The sequence below is a fragment of the Lytechinus pictus genome, chromosome 8, assembly GCF_037042905.1.
Source record: "Lytechinus pictus isolate F3 Inbred chromosome 8, Lp3.0, whole genome shotgun sequence".
Classification (NCBI taxonomy): Eukaryota; Metazoa; Echinodermata; class Echinoidea; order Temnopleuroida; family Toxopneustidae; genus Lytechinus; species Lytechinus pictus.
The window spans coordinates 502,947-523,044 of NC_087252.1; the positions used below are offsets into that span (position 1 = coordinate 502,947).

Here is a 20,098-nt window from a genome sequence, read left to right on the forward strand (position 1 = left end):
CAAACTGGCTGTTACCCTGGATAAGCCAGACACTTGACTCAGCATCTTCCCCACCTTGGAAAGGCCTAATTGCGCACTGTATTTGTTGTATCGTCCTGGCAGGCAAAACTACTCTTGTTGCCCCAGTAACAACCTCTCGTACATGTGCACTACCTGCAGTCTCGATGTCCAAGCAATCCTTCACCATCTGGAATTCCCCTTTCGCTCTCTCCAAAGGAAATAGTGCTCGAAGGGCATTGCATCCCAGCAGAATAGGGAAGTCTCTTTGTCTTTCCCCGCATGACTCTCGTTGTACGATTAGAAATCCTATTGTAGCTTTTTGACCGTTTACAGAAACATGGGTTCGGATGAAGCCTTCCACTGGTACTTTAGTTGGCCCCACACCAACAATTTTCACAGGTTTATTAAATGGGCTCACTTCTCCTACCGCTGCTTCCAACTGTCGATGAAACACGTCTGATGGTATAATGGATGCCTCTGCCCCAGTGTCGAGGATGCAGCCAATGGGTACACCAGCAACTTCTGCTATGACAGCTGGGCTTTCAGAAATCAAATCAGCTGTGTCAACTATCTCATCCATTGCTGGCACAACCTCTGCCACTGAAGTCTGTCTGCCTTGTGCCACACTGGATTCATTGACATCCTCTGAATTACCACCAAATGACACATCAGTTTGTGGATAGGTTGCAGTTCCTTCTATGGGCTCTTCTGTATAATATTGCTTTCTATTGTCCTCTGCCGTTTGGCCCTCAACAACAGAGGGGTCTAGTTTTCCTGCTGGGATGCGATATGTTGGTGAGGAATACTGGCAGCTCCTTGTGATGAGGACTGGTAGACTGTTGGCCTATTGAAACTGTCATGGTACCTGATTCCGTGCTCCAAGTGGGGAAGCTTTGATTCTCCTGATGCCAGTTGCCAGCAGAGTAATTATAATCATGTGCAGGGTAACCGCTAGGTATGTTGGGGCAGTCACGTCGTAGATGTCCCTTATGACCACAGCTGAAGCATCGTCCATCAGTCCTCTTTCTCTGAGGCTTTCCTCCTTTCAGTCTGGCTACTTCTCCCCTAAGTTGCTCCAACTCCGTCATTATAGCTTTCTGTTGTTCTACTACCTGTTGCACAAGCATGGAATCTTTCATGACTGCCCTTCCAACTTCGATATCTGCTTCTCGGACTCTGGGCCTCTGAGTGGTGGCAGTCTCCTGAAAGAGTTTGAGGGCTTCCTCACGAATCTTGGCGAATCCATTGGTTTCATGCATCATCTGTATTCGCCTCAACTCTCTCCTCACCCAAGCCTCCCGGGCACCATTGACAAATTGATCACTTAAGGTCTTGTTTTTCAACTGGCTTAAAGCTTCTCCTTGAGCTTGTGTAGTGGCAGCTTTTTCCATCTTGTTGTAGGTGCGAATCAGGGCACGGCTGAAGTCACAAAGTGATTCTCCATCTCTCTGTATGCGATTATGAAACTGACTACTGAGGGTCTGTGTGGTTTCCTGATAGCCAAAGCACAATTTCAGACGACTTACTATTTCATCAAAATCCTGTCTCTTTGATTCACTGAGACACATTATTTCCTCTCGTGCTGGTCCTGAAAGGTGATCTAGCAACAGTCGAGCTTTGCTACTCATTTCCATATTTTGGTTAGCAGTTACTCCATTAAATTCTTCAAGCCATTCTGACAAGGACATATCATCCGCATGATGTGGCATCCCTCGGAATTTTGGTAAGTTGCTCTGTAATATACTTTGTAATCCAATTGAACGGCGGAAGAATTGGGACAAAACATCCATATTCTCAGTCGTAGCTGATGATGAACTCGATCTGGTTTCCATGATCCTAGATTTGAATTTGGCACATAAAAAGAACTTTGCATACAGAATAGCGAAACCACAATACAATCACTGCACAAATCAGAGAAAAAAGAGCATACAAATGTTGTCCATTATTTTACATACAGTCTGACCGAGGCTGTTTAGAACCAGTCTAAAGTCATTCCAATTTTATGTTGTGCACGATGACACCAGGATAAGACCACATACACGTAAGTTCTCAAGATTTCTTCTAAGTCCAATATCTGCAGAGCCCGTACCAGATGGTCCCTTGTTGCTGATGATCCCACTTCTGACACCATTGAAAGGGTTCGCGCCGACGACCACACAACACAGACACGACTCACAAGGGCTGAGGTTTCATTGGGTTCTTTTATTTACCAAGGGAAAAACAGCCTCGGTCAGACACTAATTCCGCATTTTGCTTCGACATCTTAAGTACATGAAAGGAAGTCCTTGCAGAAGTCTTCTATACTTCAAAGTTAAACTTTCTTCTGTAGGGACAAGTCTCCTCCTCAACAACAAACAGTGGGAATGCCCTTGCTACTGCCAGTGTGTCATGAGTCACTGGACTCTCTCCCTATCTAACAATAAAAGTGCAATGGTGCACATCAAAGTACAAAAGCATCCCTAAAGGGGGTACATGAATTGGCATTACTGCTACCGTAAGTAACGGTGTATTAACCGCACCTTTTTCTCGGCGGGATATAAGCAAAAGTCGGGGGTGCGGTTTATACACGGTGACGGGTCTGAGCCCGCCCGTGTAGCCCCTCCCGAACATGTAGGAAGTCTGCCAGTTCACAACACATCGAGTGGCCGGCCGTAGCCGCCCAGTGCAATGTCGTTTAGAGGGGTATGAGCCGCGGGTAATGGGTAGCGATTATTATGATCTTATGATCAAATACTGTCGTAACAAATGCACCCACCTTCATGACACTAATTTCGACTTTATTCTCGATTCAAAGCAGCGAAGTTCCCTGGCTAAGTTCATAGAGACGCCAAGCATTCTCGGTAATAATTTGTCACAGCTGAGCGAGAGCCAAGAGCTAGCTTGCGTTGTATTTTGGTTTTAGTGCGACTTAAGCTGGCGCTATTCATTTAATTTAACCCCTCAAAGTCCCGTTTCGCGCCAGCTTATTTTTTTCTTTCCTGTTTGCTTTTCATAAGATACCATGTACACCGTGCACCACGCACGATAGAGACGGCACGAAGCCGTCAAACAACTGGAAAAAATACAAATTTCTTTGTTTCTTGAACCTTCCTGTAATCCCGTATCCAAAATTCATGCTAAGACATCGAATGCTAGACAAATTCTGAAAGTGATTGTGAGGTTGTGATGCAAGAAATGTGAAAGACACAGATCACAATTTGATAAGATGTACTGGTAGTGGTACCGTATCGAAGTTTGAAATGTACATGTACAAGAAAGGCAGTGCTGTGTGTGTGTACACTGTGACTGTGAGGTGAGTGAGTGTGTAAATTGCCAATATTGGCGGGACCTTTCTTTCTTGCTAACATTTGTAGATGAATTGATCAAGAACAGCAGATTTCTGCATACTGGTAATCTCTTTGAATACTTTGAAATCTTTAACTTAGTTTTTGTTTCTTCGTACCTCAAATATGCATGTAAATGTGAGGATTTTTTTTTTTTTTTTTTTTTTTTTTTTTTTTTTTTTTTTTTTAGTCCAAAGTTGGGGGTGCGGTTTATACACGGGTGCGGTTAATACACCGTTACTTACGGTACTCCTAAAAAGGCGGGAAAGAATTAGCCAATGAGCAGAGAGGGAAAGAGTAAGTCAAAGTTGGTAGAAGTACAGAGAGGGAGAAAGAGTACTAAAGATAAAGTTGGCAGATATAATGTGAAATATAGATTCATTTTACACATTATATACTGAAATGAAATAATAAAACAAAGTATCCTTTTGACTAGCTTTTTAAGGAAATATTATACAAGAAAAATCCAATTTACAACAGAAACAACACCAACAAAAGCATGATTTTTTCCACCCAAAATTTTGTCTCACTGAGGTCAGAAGCCCATTTGTTTTGTGTGTGATTGACAACAAAAATCCTTATCAAAACAAAAGTAGATGGTGAATTTTTAAAGTAGACGGTGAAAAGGGGTAATTTTTCATGAGGAATCTGATTATCACATTTTTATTTGCCGCCAAGGTAATCCTTTTGCAGCAAATGTAAACAAAGGAAATTGGTCTCCAAAACTGGAGACTGTCTCTGAAATTGGATACCCAAATTCTTCACAAAAGTCTCTGATTTTGGAGATAATCTCCCACAATGGAGACAGTCTCCAATATTGGCCGTGCGCCTCTACTGCTAAAGAGTAAAGGCGGACGAAAATCCCCCCCCCCCATTGAGATCGACATTGCCACTATTGCCAGAGCTGCGCTAGACCAAAAGCTTCGGTCTCTGTTATGTTGGTTGTTCAGCTGAACTCCGTTGGCTTCACTCACCAAATACAGAGACCGAAGTTCTAGCGCGATCTGTACAGGGGACTCAATGGCCATATGTTTATGTACTTAAGATCGGATAAAACGGGGAAGTGAATTTGCGCGACAGCCGAGGTAAGTCACTGTTTTTGTTCCTTTTACCTTGATTTTTCTCCGTTTTTTGGCAATTAATGCCAAGAGGGAATATTAATTTGCATTTTGGTCGCGTTAATTTTCAAAATTTTTATTCATTAAAGACAAAAATTGAAAAGCCCCGACGGGGGGATTTTGCATTGCAAGTCCCCTAATGGTGGCTGCACGCTAGCGAGCCGTCTGTGTACGAGGAGAAATTAAAATAAAAAAAATGTTAAAAAACTCCTCGAAACAGACGGCTGCCAGCTGTCTAGAGCTGCGCATGCGCGCGTTGCAGAGGTTGTCTGTCCAAATCAATATTACACGTACCGTATAGTCAATAGTACTAAATAGAACCAAATCTGCAAACAATATGAAAGTAAACATCAAGCCGCGTCAAACCCGGCGGATATGGTTCCGATTAAAAACGATATCGGCCAGTTAGAACGATATCTGCCGGTGGAACCAAATCCGCCGCTACACCGGCGGCCACCGCCGCGCTGCACAGTCACAAACCATTGATTGCAAACGGGCACCACACACAGACAGTGACTAGTGAGACATGGCATGAATCATGCCATGATCAACAGACGGGACGGGACACAGTGCAGTCTCACTCTCATCTCAGACTCAGTCAGAATCTCACCACCAGCTCACTCAACACAAATGACAAGAAATGAAGAAAATACTGTTTTTTCTCACCTTACGCCGTCCCATTGAAATGAGCGCTTGGATAGAATGGTTAACAAATAGATCTTTCCACTTAAAATCTTCAAAATGTCGAGAATTCTTTTAAATATCGTTCAGATTGTGTGAAGTTTCGATACGGAAAGCGTAATTCGTCGAATGAATGAGTACGAAGTTGCCAATCTCGAATTAATTGTGTTACCTGCAAAATTTTGAAAATTATAGCCTAATAATATTATTATTTGATTAAAAATAAAATAAAATAAAATATTTCTAACTTTTATAAATTTATTTAATTCATATAAGAAATTAATATAGTTATTATTGTCATATTTGTTACAAAAATCTTAATTCTTAATACTTCATCCGAAATTGGAAAACCTAAACCGCGGAAACTTGGCGTTGCAATCATAATTTTGATGAGATTTTAATAAAATTTGGGGAATGAATCACAATGATTTGAATTAAAAATATTATAATAGAAATAAATTTATATTAAAAATATTTTAGCATAAGAAACGAACACCTTATTCAGACATGTTGGTTGGTCCGCATTCAATATTCTAATAAGTGGCTGTTTTCTGAAAACAAAATGTCAGCGCCCTTGTGCTATTTTCGGTCTTGTTTAAATTTTCGCATGTTCTGTCTTTCTGCTCCCAAATCTAACTCCCGTCTGCAAATCCAGCAGCGATTCATGATGACAGACGACAGGGAGAGTCTAGAACATTTACAAAGGACACACACGTCATCTATAGCTTTTCGTCAAACGCCCGGGAAAGATCCGGGCGTCGTGTTTTTACCGGGATACATGAGCAACATGACCGGCGGAAAAGCCGTGGCACTGGAGGGCTACTGCAGGCGGCGTGGGCATGCCTTTGTTCGGTACGTGATATATTTATCTCGTTCCGCTTCAGTGATTTGTTAAGCCACTTAAGGTCCTGACTATGAATCCTGACTCGGGAGTCGACATAACATACAATGCAAGAAGAATAGGCTCCGAAGAATATGCCGATATCTAGACTATAAATGTATAATTGATTAGAAATTAATACAATTTATACTAGAGTAGGCTTAACTTTAATTTAATTTTACTATTTGTATTTTTAGAATCTTAAAAGTTAAACGTCAGTTTTTTGTTTTGAATTCTAATGACTGTTACTTGTCAAAATTAATTGGAAAATTATGACTGAACTTCTTTATTTTTCTTACATGTAAAAAAGTTAGATCTAGATCTAACTTTTTTTTGGTAGTATAGTGAGTGATTGTATTACTATTACCGTAAATACCGACCAGCCTTGTATTACCGAACGCGCGCATCGTAGCATCAGAAAATAATTTTATATGCTCAAAACTTTGCAACATTCTTCCAAAGGGAACTTGAATAGAAAGATTATGAAAAATGGTCAAAAACACATTTTCAAAATATTAATATTTCTAAAAGTGATAAAATATGGTAAAAATAGCTCATCACTAGACATCAGTAATTTTGTTGTTTTCTCAACTTATCCCATAGAAAACACACGTTCGGTAATACGATACCTTTATCAAGTGACCATATATTTCACATGCGAAGAGGGGTCCGATTGGAAGCTAATATCGTAAAAAGGAAAAATGATTTTGGCAAAACTTTTACATATTTATATTTTGAAGGTAATTGTGTATTTAAGGTGAAAGTTTGGTGATTTTTATGAGAATAATGTGTTTGATATGATTGAATTCATGAAAAGTGTTCGGTAATACGATCCACTACCATACAGTCAGTGAGTCATGTACCAATAGCTAATTTATAACCAAACTTTCTTAACAAAATTTTGTTCTAAACTAAAGTTATGTCTAAATGTTCTGGAGATTTTTAGATTTAAATGTAGACTAGTTCTACATTTAAATCCCCAAAACTTCTAGACCTAACATAAGTTTAGAACAAAATTTTGTTAAGAAATCGAATGTTTGGTCAAGAAATTAGCTACAACATGACTCATTGACTGTACTATACTAACAAAAAAAAGTTAGATCTATTCTAGATCTGTCTAAATGTAGTGTCTTTGAAATGAGTCTAGATGTAGTAGTACATGAGTACAGTGTCAAAATTTTAGTTAATTGGTCAGACATTTAAATAATACTAAGTACTAGCATGACTAGGTCTATAGAAGAATCAAATGTAGGCCTATTGTATATCTACATGATTATTTATTTACATTGTTGTGATTATTTGATGTCTAATCATCATTATTGTGAACAATTAATAATCATCATAACCATATTTTGGTCCATCAATTTCTCAGTAGTAATCATCATCATCTTGATTTGTCTTTGCTATCACCATCACCATGGTCATTGTCATCAATTTACCATCATCAGTTACTGTAACCGAAATTGATTCCCATCATTGACATAATTGTCATCACCACCATTTGCCATCATCGTCATCTTCATATTCTTTATCAAAATAATAAACTCGTAGTGGAACTCATGCCATCAATTTATCACCACTATCTTTATCTTTATCATCATCATCATTACTGTACCATCATCAACATCAACACCACCACCATCTTTACAATCATCATCACCCTCCTCATCTCCACCACCACCATCATCGTCATCATCATCCTCTCCACCATCCTTGTCATCACCATCATGTATAATTACTTGTAGTCATTGTCATGACGTCATTGTCATCAATTTATCATCATCATACTTGCCATATTTAAAAGTCTTCTTTTTTACCCACCAGCTTTGACTACCAAGGCTTAGGTGAGTCTATTGGGGAGATGAGGAAAGGAGAAAAGATGTTTGACGTATGGAAGTCAGATGCTCTTGCTGTTCTGGATGAACTAACTGTAGGGCCTCAGGTGAGAAATTAAAAAAAAATGTTAATTCGACCAAATTCTCTATCTTACTCTGTCTGTTTGTCGGTTCCCCCCTTCTTATTTCTCTCACTTCACCTCTAATTTTTCTTCCCTTCACTTTTTCTTTTTTTTTTCCTCCTTCTCGCCTTCCCCCTCTCTATAATTATAAATCTCTCTCTCTCTGTCTCTTTTCTTCCTTCCTCTTTCTCTCTCTTCCCCACTCTACCTTACTCTCTTAATTTTTCTCCTTTCTTCTCTGTTGCTATTCATATGTCTTTTTACTTTCAAGGGGAGGGAGGGGGGGGGGGTGTTTTGCTCTCCCTTTTTACAATTTACAATTTTTTGTCAGGGTGAACTTCCCCTTTAATCGTTTGTATTTCTGTTGTTACTATTTATAAAAGCAAACAAGCTGTGTCAGATTAAGAAACAAAGTTCTGCTGACCACCCCCCCCAAAAAAAAAAAAAATCTTCTTAAATATGACTATTAGAACCTTTTCAATCCATTATCATTTTATTTTAGATTCTTGTTGGTTCCAGTATGGGCGGGGCCATTATGCTGCTTTTAGCATTAGAGAGACCAGAACGTATCCACTCACTGCTTGGGGTAGCTACTGCAGTACAGTTTGACAGACCAATGTCTGAGCAGAAGAGGGGCCATGTCCATGAGGTAAGTAGTGTAGCCTTAAAAGTAAAATAAAGGGAAAAAAAACAAGGAGAAGAAGAGAATATTCTCTTCTTCATCTTAAGAATTACACAGGGGTTTAAAAAAAATCATGTTATTTATCCTTTTTAGAGACAAAGTACATTACTAATATAATAAAACAAAAAAAGGTGAATAACTATTCAAATTCTATAAAGAATAATACAGTTTATGTTGGAACGCCATTGTGAGCCAAACCTCAATGGTATTGGTTATAAAGCAAAATCATACAGCAAGGAAGAGGGTTGATAATGTTTTCTGCATGGTAAATGGCTATATTGAAGTTTTGAAATGTATTGCTGCCTGGGCGGCAAAGGGGAGGCATAAGCGTTAGAATCATCGCCTTCTGCCTGGCCAACAACAGGAATGGAAATTGATGTAGGTACATGTATAAATTCTAAGTAAAAGAAACCACCCTTATGCCAGTCAGGCGATATCCATCCTAAGAGAAAGGTATGATTGATATTAAACATAATTAATTTTTTTTATGTCTATAATGTGTTTTTTGTATAGTATATTTCCATAAAGATGAAACTAGCTTTATTAGTTGTTTTCTGCTGCTTTGCTTTCATTCATTGTGAGAATGTATGTTTCATTTTCTAATTACCAATCTTGTTATTGTGAGTATGTAATGATAATCCTACTACTACTTTGGGATATAATGTGAATACAGAATGAGAAAAAAAATGCTTGATATATATTAAAGGACTAAAAGAGAAGGGTTTAATCCAATGATTTTCTTTCCTTGCAGGCCCGAGGTTCAATCCCCAGTGACTCATCCTACACCGCTCCGCACAACTTTGTAGATAAACACTACACACGATGCCTCAATCAAAACCCTATGCCTGTCAAGCAGCCTATTCGGTTGATACACGGAATGAAAGATGATGTCGTTCCCTTCCAAACGTCGGTTTCCCTCGCTGAGCGCCTGGAGAGCAAGAACGTGGATGTTATCCTACGCAAAGAGGGCGCTCATCGCATGTCGGAACCTGAAGATATTCGCCTCCTTGTGGATTGCCTCGAGGAGCTGTTGAAATTATGAAGCCATCCTGATCCAGGTATGATGTTTATATCCACTTGACTTGGTCTTAATGGCAGATGGTCTTAATTCTCAGACTGTCTAACATCACCGTGGCTTAATCCACTTGGTCTACTAGCAGATGGTCTAATTCTCAGATTGACTGTTAATTAGCATCTCGGCTAAACCTACTTGGTCTATCATCAATTCAGTTTGGTCCAACCGCCACTTTGTCTAATACTCACTTGGTCTAAATATCACTTATTCCAATGCCCAGATTGGTCTTATTTCTACTTTGTCTACATACATGTATTATTTTGCACTTTGTCAAATTAAAATTTGGTTAATAAACATTTCATTTCATTTATTTTCATATTTCTCATATTGACATCTGATTCACATAAAAAGCAGCAACAATAATGTAAAACGATTAAATTATAAACAACTGGGAAGTATATAATTGCATAATATAATGATACAATCAGTTGAGTTATAAGGTAAAAGCTTAATTTAAGTTTAAGAAATGTAATGGGACCTACATGAAAGCAAGCTTGTAAAAATGAAGGCCCCGAATGTAATTTAATTTAATCATATACATGTAGTAAGCGGTGTTAGATGGAATGGATATTTAGATGAAATGGATTATAGCCTAACTGAAAATTAGACAAAACAATAAATGTGCTCAGTGACAATCAGACCAAATTATGATTAGACCATATTGATGAGACCAAACGGGGGTAGACAAAGTGGGAATAAACCAAGTGACAATTTACCTTGTATGAAAGACCAGTGGAACGTTAATTGCAATCAGAGGAATTATCTCTCTTGCTTGAAATAATTTAGATTGAAAGTATCAATTTATTATATTATTAAGGCAGGAACGTTTATAGTTATGCATGAAATATCTTGAAAAGATGTTCAAAATGAATGCTGCATATTAATGAATAGTATTCAAGGAATATTAGTGAGCAACGCCTTGAGCATTTCTAGTTACCAAAGTGGAAATGGCGCTATTAAGATATCATGTATTATTATTATTTATGAATTATTACCTTTGGTAAAAGCGATGTGTCTCTATTACTTCCTTGCCAGTATGAAAATGCTTTAATTCTGGTTGGGCTTAACACCTAAAACCAATAAGTGACCAAATGGTCTCAAAAGTTATCCAAGACTTGAAGCAAAAATCCTTGAAACAAAGCAGTGCGAAACTTTGACATTAAAGATTTTTCACAAAAAATGTCAGGGGGGACTTAAAGGCTCCATCCTTGTCTCCAATAATGGGTTAGAGCGTGGGGGCAACTTAGTCTAGTGGTCATAACTCTTGTCTTTCAATCAGAGGGACGTGGGTTCGATTCCAAGCAATGGTGTGTTTACCTTTAACAAGAAATTGTGCTGCACTCAACCCAGGTGAGGTGAATGGGTACCCGGCAAGAAGAAACTCCTTGAATGCTTGAGCGCCTATATGTAATAATAGCAGTGTACCCTCAGCCCCCTAAAAAACACACTATACATTTAGATCCAAGTTTTATTTAATTTCATTAATAGTAGACCACAAAAAACTGTTTTATTTGGTAAATTTTAACTCTGTAGAGAAAAATTGCCTCAACCTGGGCAATTATTTGTCCAAAAAAAGGTGGACTACTGGACAGTATTAACTCATTTAATCCATTAAGTACTTAATTCTGTAATTTTGATAGGCTTTGCACAGGAACCACCCAAATCCAGTTGGCAATGGGTTAAGTGCATAGTAATACAGTGCGTCCCACAAAAAACGAAACCGAGATTTATCGATGATTTATCATAACTTCATCACAAATACAATAGACAAGTGACCTACCATTGTAAAGCTTAGAATATCTTCATCTGATATTACTTAGATTATTCCTCATTCACGCATGAGTGAGCAAAATCAATTTGAAGAAAGGATACCAAAAACTCATTTGGCGGGGGGTATCTGAATTTCAAAAAGAAAATCACATTCCTAAAAAGTTCAATATCTGCTCTTTTATTTGATACCTTAATCACAGAATATGGTCAAGAAGTGAAGAAGTTCTGTTCCCTCGAAACAATGCTTGTATTTCCATAATTTCATTAAATAAACATGTTTTCAACAGTTTCCTACAGAAGCTATCGCACGCACGGTTAACAAAATACTTAATGCATGGCTGATCGTCAACAAACGGCGTGTCGAGTGACTCAGAACGCTAGCCTGTAAAACCTCTTCATTTTATGAAATTACTGAAATTCAAGCTTTTTTTTAATAAGCAGAACTTTGTTATTTTTTAACCATTTTCTGTAATTGAGGTATCAAATAATGAGCAGATATTGAACTTTTTAAAAATGTGGTTTTCTTTTTGAAATCCAGATACAGCCCGCCAAGTGACTCTTTGGTATCCCCTCTCCAAATTGTCTTTGCTCACTCATGCGTAATTTAAGATGAAAGAGGAGATTCTAAGCTTTACAATGGTAGGTCACTTGTCTATTGTATTTGTGATTAAGTTATGATAAATCATCGATAAATCTCGGTTTCGTTTTTCTGGGATGCACTGTATATGTAGATTGATTGATTCTTTCTTGCCATTTAAGTGCCTTGAATAGTGAGCTTCCAAATTCCTTTGTTTTTTATAAGATGACAATACACACATTCTAGTAGTTGCAGCAAACAATTATTTTATGAGAGTCTTTTAAATCAAGGTTGATTTTTGCCATATATAGATCTTGGACATTAATGTAAACTTGCCTTCGTGAAATCATGAAATCTTAGCTAAAAAAAAAGATAATTCTGATGATCACTAACACAGAAAAACATATGTGGGAGAGTGTATCAATATTGATTGAAAAATATGCGACATTTATGGAATTCCGTGCTTATTTTGCTCATTTTCTTCTAGAGCTATTTGACATATTTTTTTATTCATATATACATGTACAAACACTTTGGTGGTAATTTTATTGGATTCTGTTTGAATTAATTTTTTTGATCGTGACCACAACTGGTATTTATCTTTAATTACAATGTTGTAATTAAAGTTCATTCATTGCTCGTTTCTTTTATATTCACGTGTAATACCTTTATTTGAATACGATTCTTAAAAATACCGGTACAAATGAAAATCCTGAATCTGCAATATTGCTTTCTTGTATCTGAATTTCTGTTATTCCTGAGTTGCCAACAATTGACATTCAAAACAATTTTCTTTTAAGATTTCTTTTCAACAACATGCTGAATATTATTTATGATGTGAGTTTTATGTATTTCAATCAATGTTTTTTTCTAATAAGAATCAAGTGATATTATGGGGGTGTTTCATAAAGCTGTTCGTACTTTAAAAGTGACTTAAAGAACTACTTGTGATCCTTTCTTGTGGTAAATGATATTCACCATTAATTGGTGATTATTTAGCATCACCTGAGAACTGAGAAAGGTTCACCAGTCGTTCTTAAAATTAAGCGCGACTTTAAGAACGACTGGTGATGCTTTCTTGTGGTAAATGGTTTACACCGAAATGTTCATTGGTGATGGTTTAGCATGTGAGAAAGGTTCACCAGTCGTTCTTAAAGTTGCTCTTAACTTACGAACAGCTTTATGAAACTTCTCCCAGTGCATACATGTAGGGGAAGGCGGGGTAAGTTGAGCATAGGGGCAAGTTGAGCCACCACCCCCAGGCCAATAATGAATGAGTCAGACATTGTGGTGGTGTCATTTATTGATGACCCTTTACATAACCATTTACCCCACCACATTGTTTTCGACTTTGAAACAAAAAGTACTTTTTTAGTGGGAAAAATACAAATTTTAGCCAAAAAAGTAAAAAGGGTGTAAAATAGATCAGTGTTTTTTACCCACACATGTCTTTAAATATAATAAAGAAATAAGAACAATATTGTTAGTCCAGGTATGGATCTTCATTCTTGTCATAGTCTTTTACATGATGGATGCATAAGAAATGTGTGGATGTGAAAATATCGCATTAAGTTAGGACTGGGGTACTTTGAGCCAGCCAACATGGGGCAAGTTGAGCCATGGTAATTCGTATGGTAATGTATAATAGAAAAGAAACAAACCTTGAATAGCCATGATATGCAGGCAGAAAGGTGCAAATTTACATGACAGTTCTTTTACTTTTAGAGGATGTTAGTATTTATAGAGAATTAGCAAAACTTGTGAAAAGACTTGAAATAAAAAATTGACATGCTGGTTCTTCCCACATACATTTTGTACATAGTTTTTGTGGCTCAACTTACCCCACAAGGAACACAAAGGTTAGCGATTGATTGCTAATTTCAAAGAACAATTCTGATTGGTTCATAGTCAGTCTACTTAGCAAGATGCGCATGCAACAAGGATTTTAATTGCTCATTTCATTAAACGATTAATCGCTAATCTTTGTGTTACGGCGCCTGGATTGATTCAATCAATGCTCTGTATTGTACCTCTTCAAACTGTTCTGAAGTTTGGAAGATTTTAATGATCCCAAAAGAATTGGATCTATTGAGGCCACAGAAATCTGTTCAACTAATTAACTAGTAAGTACAACATACTTTGTGCTTTTTGGTCCGAAAACTACTTTTACTTTATTGTCTTAGAGAAGGTTGACTTTATAATCAGACTCAGGTGTGCAATGTATAGATGGACATGTATGTTTGAAAAAAATATTTATTCGCTATTAAATCTAACTAGTAATGATTACTGGTAATTTATAATCTTTATATTTGTTTTGCTATTTTTGTCATTGAACGTAGTCAATTGTTCATTACTTGTATTATGTGTTCTTACTTTGTTAAGGGTAAATGGATCGAAATAATTTTCTGCATTTTAATAGTGATGAATCCCATTTTCTAACATTGAGTACTCTGATATTACATGTACATTATAACTTAAGAAACTTGTATGCTAATTTGTTTTCTACTAGAGCACAATAAAACCTTTTCACCAATTCGAGCCGCTTCTTTGGCCCGTTTCATAAAGAGTTACAACTATTGTAACTTCCATGGTAACCTTGATTTTGATTGGCTGCTGGGCCCTTTTACCATGGTAGTTACCATTATGGCAAAGTTACAACAGTTGCAAGTCCTTTATGAAACGGGCCCCTTGTCATCAAAGACAAAGATTACAAATATCTTTTCAATTATTTTTTGTAATGTTAGCTGCAAGCAAATTTAAATGATTCTGTGTGCATTTGCATTTTCCTATGAATTCTAAAAGGTTTCTAATTAAACATAAACAATACAGATGATAATATGTAGTAAGCGATAATACTGATCAATAATGTACATGTATGTAAATGTATAACTGAAATCCAATGCCATATAGCAATGTACATGTAGATGTAGTTGTAATTGATACTATTCCAAAAGAAACAAATTAATGAATTTTAAAGCATGAAACTTATGTGGAATATTTTTTGTCAAAAATTCATAACTCCAATTTAGCATAGTATAACTTTTGAACGTCCCTATTAAATAGCTTCATGTAGCACATTTTTGTTCCCGCATATATTAATTCTTTAAATTTATGGATCTTAATCAGCTCAAAAAGTGACTGTCGTTTTATCACTGTAAATGCTTACATCGTGAAATGAGTGATGGATACAGTAAATTTAAGGTGTTAAAATGATGGGCGATGAGGAATATTTGGCTTATCTATTCATGAATAAGACACTTCTTTCTCCCTCTCCTTGATCTGTTATCTGTATGCGTCTCTTAAATTGACCATGCAGTACCAGCCCAATATAAAGCTAATTAACTCCTTTAAAATGCATTTGAAGATTTTAAAACATGATGTATGTATCCCATGCTTTTGTTGTTGATAAGATTTTACTTATATATTCAGAATGTATTAATTGGCAATAGTGCAATTTTCAAAGTAAAATATTTATGTTACGCAATAAGTGGATATTGTGTGTTTTGTTCTGTAAACCCAGTATGTATATCAGGAGCTGCATATTTGGAAGTGGGTGTAGAGGGGGGGGGGGGGGGGCTGCAAGAAATTACAATCAGATGGTAATTTCTGTATGTTTTTGTACACGGTTTTATTTTGGAAAAGTGTGTGTGGGGGATGGGCTAACATCGTTGGCTGATAAATGTTGTCCTCTACACCAATCCACATCACAACTTTTCTTGTGCATTTGACCCTTTTTGGAGGGGGAGGTCAGTTTGGAGGTGGTCATTACTGAAGATTGTCATGGAAGCTTTTAGAAATATAATGCAGAAATCTGGTGAACTGTCAGAGGGAAAATGCAATTTACAAAATCTACAGACCCAATCTAGATATCGATCATATTCCTTGTAAAATCCATGATTTGTTGTTATTATTGGAATTGGAAAGAAAAAGAATAGGATTATGAATCATTTAAATCGTAACATTGGAGAGCAGATTGCAGGAGACTTCACATGCATTAAACTTTAAAGAAATTATAACTCTGTTGTTTCACTGACAAACTATCGTTTTGTAATGATAAATGAAGAAAACCAATTTTGACGTCATAATTTTACATTTATGGAGAGGATTTCTCTCTGCATAGATCAATAATGACGCACATGACCCCCTCTCTACTTTCACTTGGTATTTCAGACCTAAATGACAGGAACACACTAAAAAGTCAAGTCAATCTTGACGTTCATATGCCATAATAATCAACATAATGATTGTGGGCATTAACGGGAAACGCATTAACGGAAAACGGAAAGACAAAAGTTAACACTGAAAAGGTCCTGGAAATTGAAGTGAAAATATATATTGAAAATATATACATAATCATGATAATGGGGATCAACTTTGGTTTCATCTATCAGATGAAAGTATATTTTTTTTACAGTTTCTCATTTTATGGTCGATGGAAATAATAATAATTATTTTGTGCAAATCTTTTTCACAAACCTTCTTCAGAGTAAGTGGTGCTTACTAAAGTTGAACGTTTGTCGACGGCCATGAAAAGAGTCCTGTATCAATACATAAATGTGGAAAAAAATCAGGAAATTGCAAATATATAATTTTATAGAATTTTTTCAAAGTGTAAACTTTTTTGATACGCATTGTAGAATGCTTTATTAAGATGCAGTATGTTTGCTCTGAGAGATATCATATTCCGCTCTTCCTTATAGTTTCATTTCCTTTTTCTACAGTTTTGCGGCAAACCTCCGAATTCAGTTAGAAGATTAAATTCTAAAAGGGGGAGTGTATATGATATTTTGGATCCCTCTTTAATGACATTGATTCAAACCACAAAATATGATCCCATTGTGTTGACTGTTTTGAATTCCAACAGTGCCGGTTCGGGGGGGGGGGGGCGGCACATCCGGCCCCCCCCCCCTTGAGAGGCAACAAAAGTATTTTTAGAGGATTTAGAGGATTTTTAAGTCGTGCATAATTATGCTCGTAAGGACCATTTTTTGGCTTGCCAAGTTTTTCCTACAAAAAAAAAATGGCCTCGATTTGGCGGTGAAAACCATTTTTTTTTGCTTGTCAAATTGTTCCTGTACAAAATTGCCTCCACCCCTTGCATATCCTGGATCCGCCCCCGAATTTCAAATACAGTTCCGTTGTGTTTTCAAGCTTGAGAAATGACGGTTGGATGGATATAGAGTACAAAAATATATCATTCAATTCATAAACTATGCAGTATGCACATTACGTAACGCCAATTGAACATTATTTTATTAGAGAAGTAATGCGCAGCGCGGTGATCAGACCCGAATGAAACTACAGGGTAAAAAATTGTTTACCTCCAAACGTGCCCGACAAATGTAGCTCCATTGGATATTTGGGCATGATATTTGATGCCATTGGTGATAGCATGGACCTATAGCGACACATTAAAACAGCAACGAACCAGCAATATTTAATAGCGCCACCTCAGGTTCACAACTACTCACATCTTGCCAGTGTATTACAGTCATCTGAGATGTGCAGTCTTGTGATAAGGCACATTTGAATGATAACATACTAATTCACCGCTGAATACAACTAATTATATTATATTACAACTAATTACATTATATTACCAGGTACTGGAGTAGGAAAACACCTACTTTTTCTCCCGAAATTATTTCAGTTTTTTGTATCAATAATATCATAAAGATGCATATGTATTTTAAGACTAGTTAATTGGTTATTATCACACAGTCAATGAGAGACCACAAAGTGTTATTCAGTTCGCTCCCCCTTTTAGAATTAAAATAGAGAATGGTAAACATTCACAGAAAATAGAGCAAAACGTCAAATGTAACACCATTGAGGCTGGTAGATAGCATCAACAATTATTATTCGTTTAAAGACGCTTGAAAGAGCAAAATCGAATGAAATAATTGCCCTTTTACCTCGAAGGCCAATGCTTATACTGGTGTGATAGAAATTAGGGCACAAGCAGTACAACAGGTTTACGTCATTGGAAAGAGGTGTAAGTGTGTGTGTGTGTGTGTGTGTGGGGGGGGGGGGTTATATAACATTAGTCATAAAAGAAGAAATTCGGGTTTGGTGTCATAACTGTAATAATAAAGAAAGGAAAACAGTTTTGACTTCATAATTTTACTTCTTTCTTTTGTACCATAATCGTCTTTGGCAGTGGTCCAGTTTGACCTCGCTATCCCTCTTCAGTACAATTGGTATAGTCAAACAGTTAACCTTGATGCAGGAAAAATTGTATCGTCACACAGTATGTTCACAGTGTGTTTAGAGTGTGTTCACAGTGAGTGTGTTCACAGTGTATTCTCAGTGTGTTCATAGTGTGTTCATAGTGTGTTTACAGTGTGTCCACAGTGTGTTCACAGTGTGTTTACAGTATGTTCATAGTGTGTTCACAGTATGTTCACAGTGTTTTCACAGTCAGTGTGTTCTCAGTGTGTCCACAGTTTGTTCACAGTGTGTTCACAATGTGTTCATAGTGTGTTTACAGTATGTTCAAAGTGTGTTCACAGTGTGTTGACAATGTGTTCCCAGTGTGATGACAGTGTGTTGATAGTGCGTCCACAGCGTGTTCACAGTGTGTACTCAATTCTGATGTGATTCACAGTGAGAATTTGGCAGTTTGACGATACTTTCACAATGTGGACCGTCTTTGCCAATGTGAGTACTTACAGTGTGCTCACTTGGTGGATTCTGTGGATGTAATATTTCAACTGTGTAAAAATGATTTCTCTCTGTCTGTTCCACACGGTGAACGAAATGTGAATACACATGTAGAAACACTGAATTAGAACACACTGTGGAATAAACTATTTCTTTTCAGCAAGGGTTGTGTGGCAAATTATAAACTATATATGATTTTTGTAAGATTATTGATATGTATTTCACTGGATTCTGTGGCTCTTCATGTATTTGTTAACTTTATCTGGCTTATAAATGGGGAGGGGGCTGGGGGACCTTCGATCATGCCACTTTAAGTTTCACCATAAAAAAAAATTAAATAAACAAGGAGAAATAAAAGAAAAGGTAAGAAAAGGGGTAAAATAATTATAACATTCCGTTTTGTTGTTAATTTTTTTCTAATCAGTTCCTTTCCGCTCGGAAGTTCCATCTCTCCTTTGTTATTATATGATTTTGTATCTTCTTTGTCTTGGTTTGTATCTCGTCTTGAATTAAAAAATATGCTATCATATTTTCTTCTCTTTGGGGAGGTAGATTTTCTAGGGCATTGATTCGCCCACGCGTAGCTGCAGTAGAAAGATTGCTACATTATTTCTCCTACCTGTAATTTAATACTTAACTTGTATTCCGATATTGTCGGGTGTTATCGATTTATCGCCCCCTACGGTGGCCTCGCCGTCACCAAACCGATTACATCGACTGATTTTATCAATGAAAAGGGAAATTTAACACGTGCTTAAAATGCCAATGTCCTTACAAGTTAGTGACTGTATACTGTAAGACGGATTTAGAAAAAATACTTTGGGGCGTCGGGGAATATTTATGGCTCAAATTTAGCCGCAATTCATCCGTATAACTATGAAATCGATTGTTGCCAGTTTGGAATTTCGATTAGGCCTGCCGGGAGGCGATATCTAAAAATAACAAGAAATTGTTATGATTTTATCATCACTGACGTACAGAGGGAGGAGGTGGCGCTTGGGGTGGGCCATGGACCACCTCCCCCACAAGACAAAGAAATCAAAATGAGGACAAAACATAGAAAATAAAAGGAAAATCGGTTAATCATAATTGTTTATAGAATGTCATGTCAGAATTCATAATAACAAAATATTTTTGTACCAAAAAGGACAAACATTTTGCTCGCCTGCTTCGATCACTCGCAGCTTGTTGGAAATGTTTTCCCCTTACGCCATATCCGACCCCCTTCAAATGTGTTACGCCACTTCTTATGGTTATTCAAGTCGTAAAGCAAAGAGAAGAGTAGGAAAAGGCGAAGAAGGGAAGAAAAAAGAAAGAAAGGTGAAATATTGGCCGAGTAAATCTATCATAATTTTACCTGGATGAATTTCAA

The 20,098-nt window shown here is 36.9% G+C and overlaps 1 protein-coding gene, 1 long non-coding RNA gene and 1 pseudogene across 2 annotated transcripts; 1 reads left to right on the top strand and 2 right to left on the bottom strand.

Annotated features, from left to right (window-relative positions):
* Positions 1-681: 681 nt before the first annotated feature.
* On the bottom strand, positions 682-1,909 carry LOC129256088 (uncharacterized; annotated as a pseudogene).
* A 3,198-nt stretch (positions 1,910-5,107) lies between these two features.
* Positions 5,108-5,929, bottom strand: LOC135155010 (uncharacterized). The gene is made up of 2 exons (XR_010294352.1): positions 5,619-5,929; positions 5,108-5,294 (listed from the first exon to the last, which is right to left on the bottom strand). It is a non-coding gene; the product is annotated as an uncharacterized LOC135155010 (long non-coding RNA).
* Positions 5,611-14,369, top strand: LOC129266396 (palmitoyl-protein thioesterase ABHD10, mitochondrial-like). The gene is made up of 5 exons (XM_064103310.1): positions 5,611-5,974; positions 7,827-7,944; positions 8,462-8,608; positions 9,393-9,699; positions 12,025-14,369. The coding sequence occupies exons 1-4, from the start codon at positions 5,685-5,687 to the stop codon at positions 9,681-9,683; spliced, it is 846 nt and encodes a 281-aa protein (XP_063959380.1). The 5' UTR covers positions 5,611-5,684; the 3' UTR covers positions 9,684-9,699; positions 12,025-14,369.
* Positions 14,370-20,098: the final 5,729 nt, after the last annotated feature.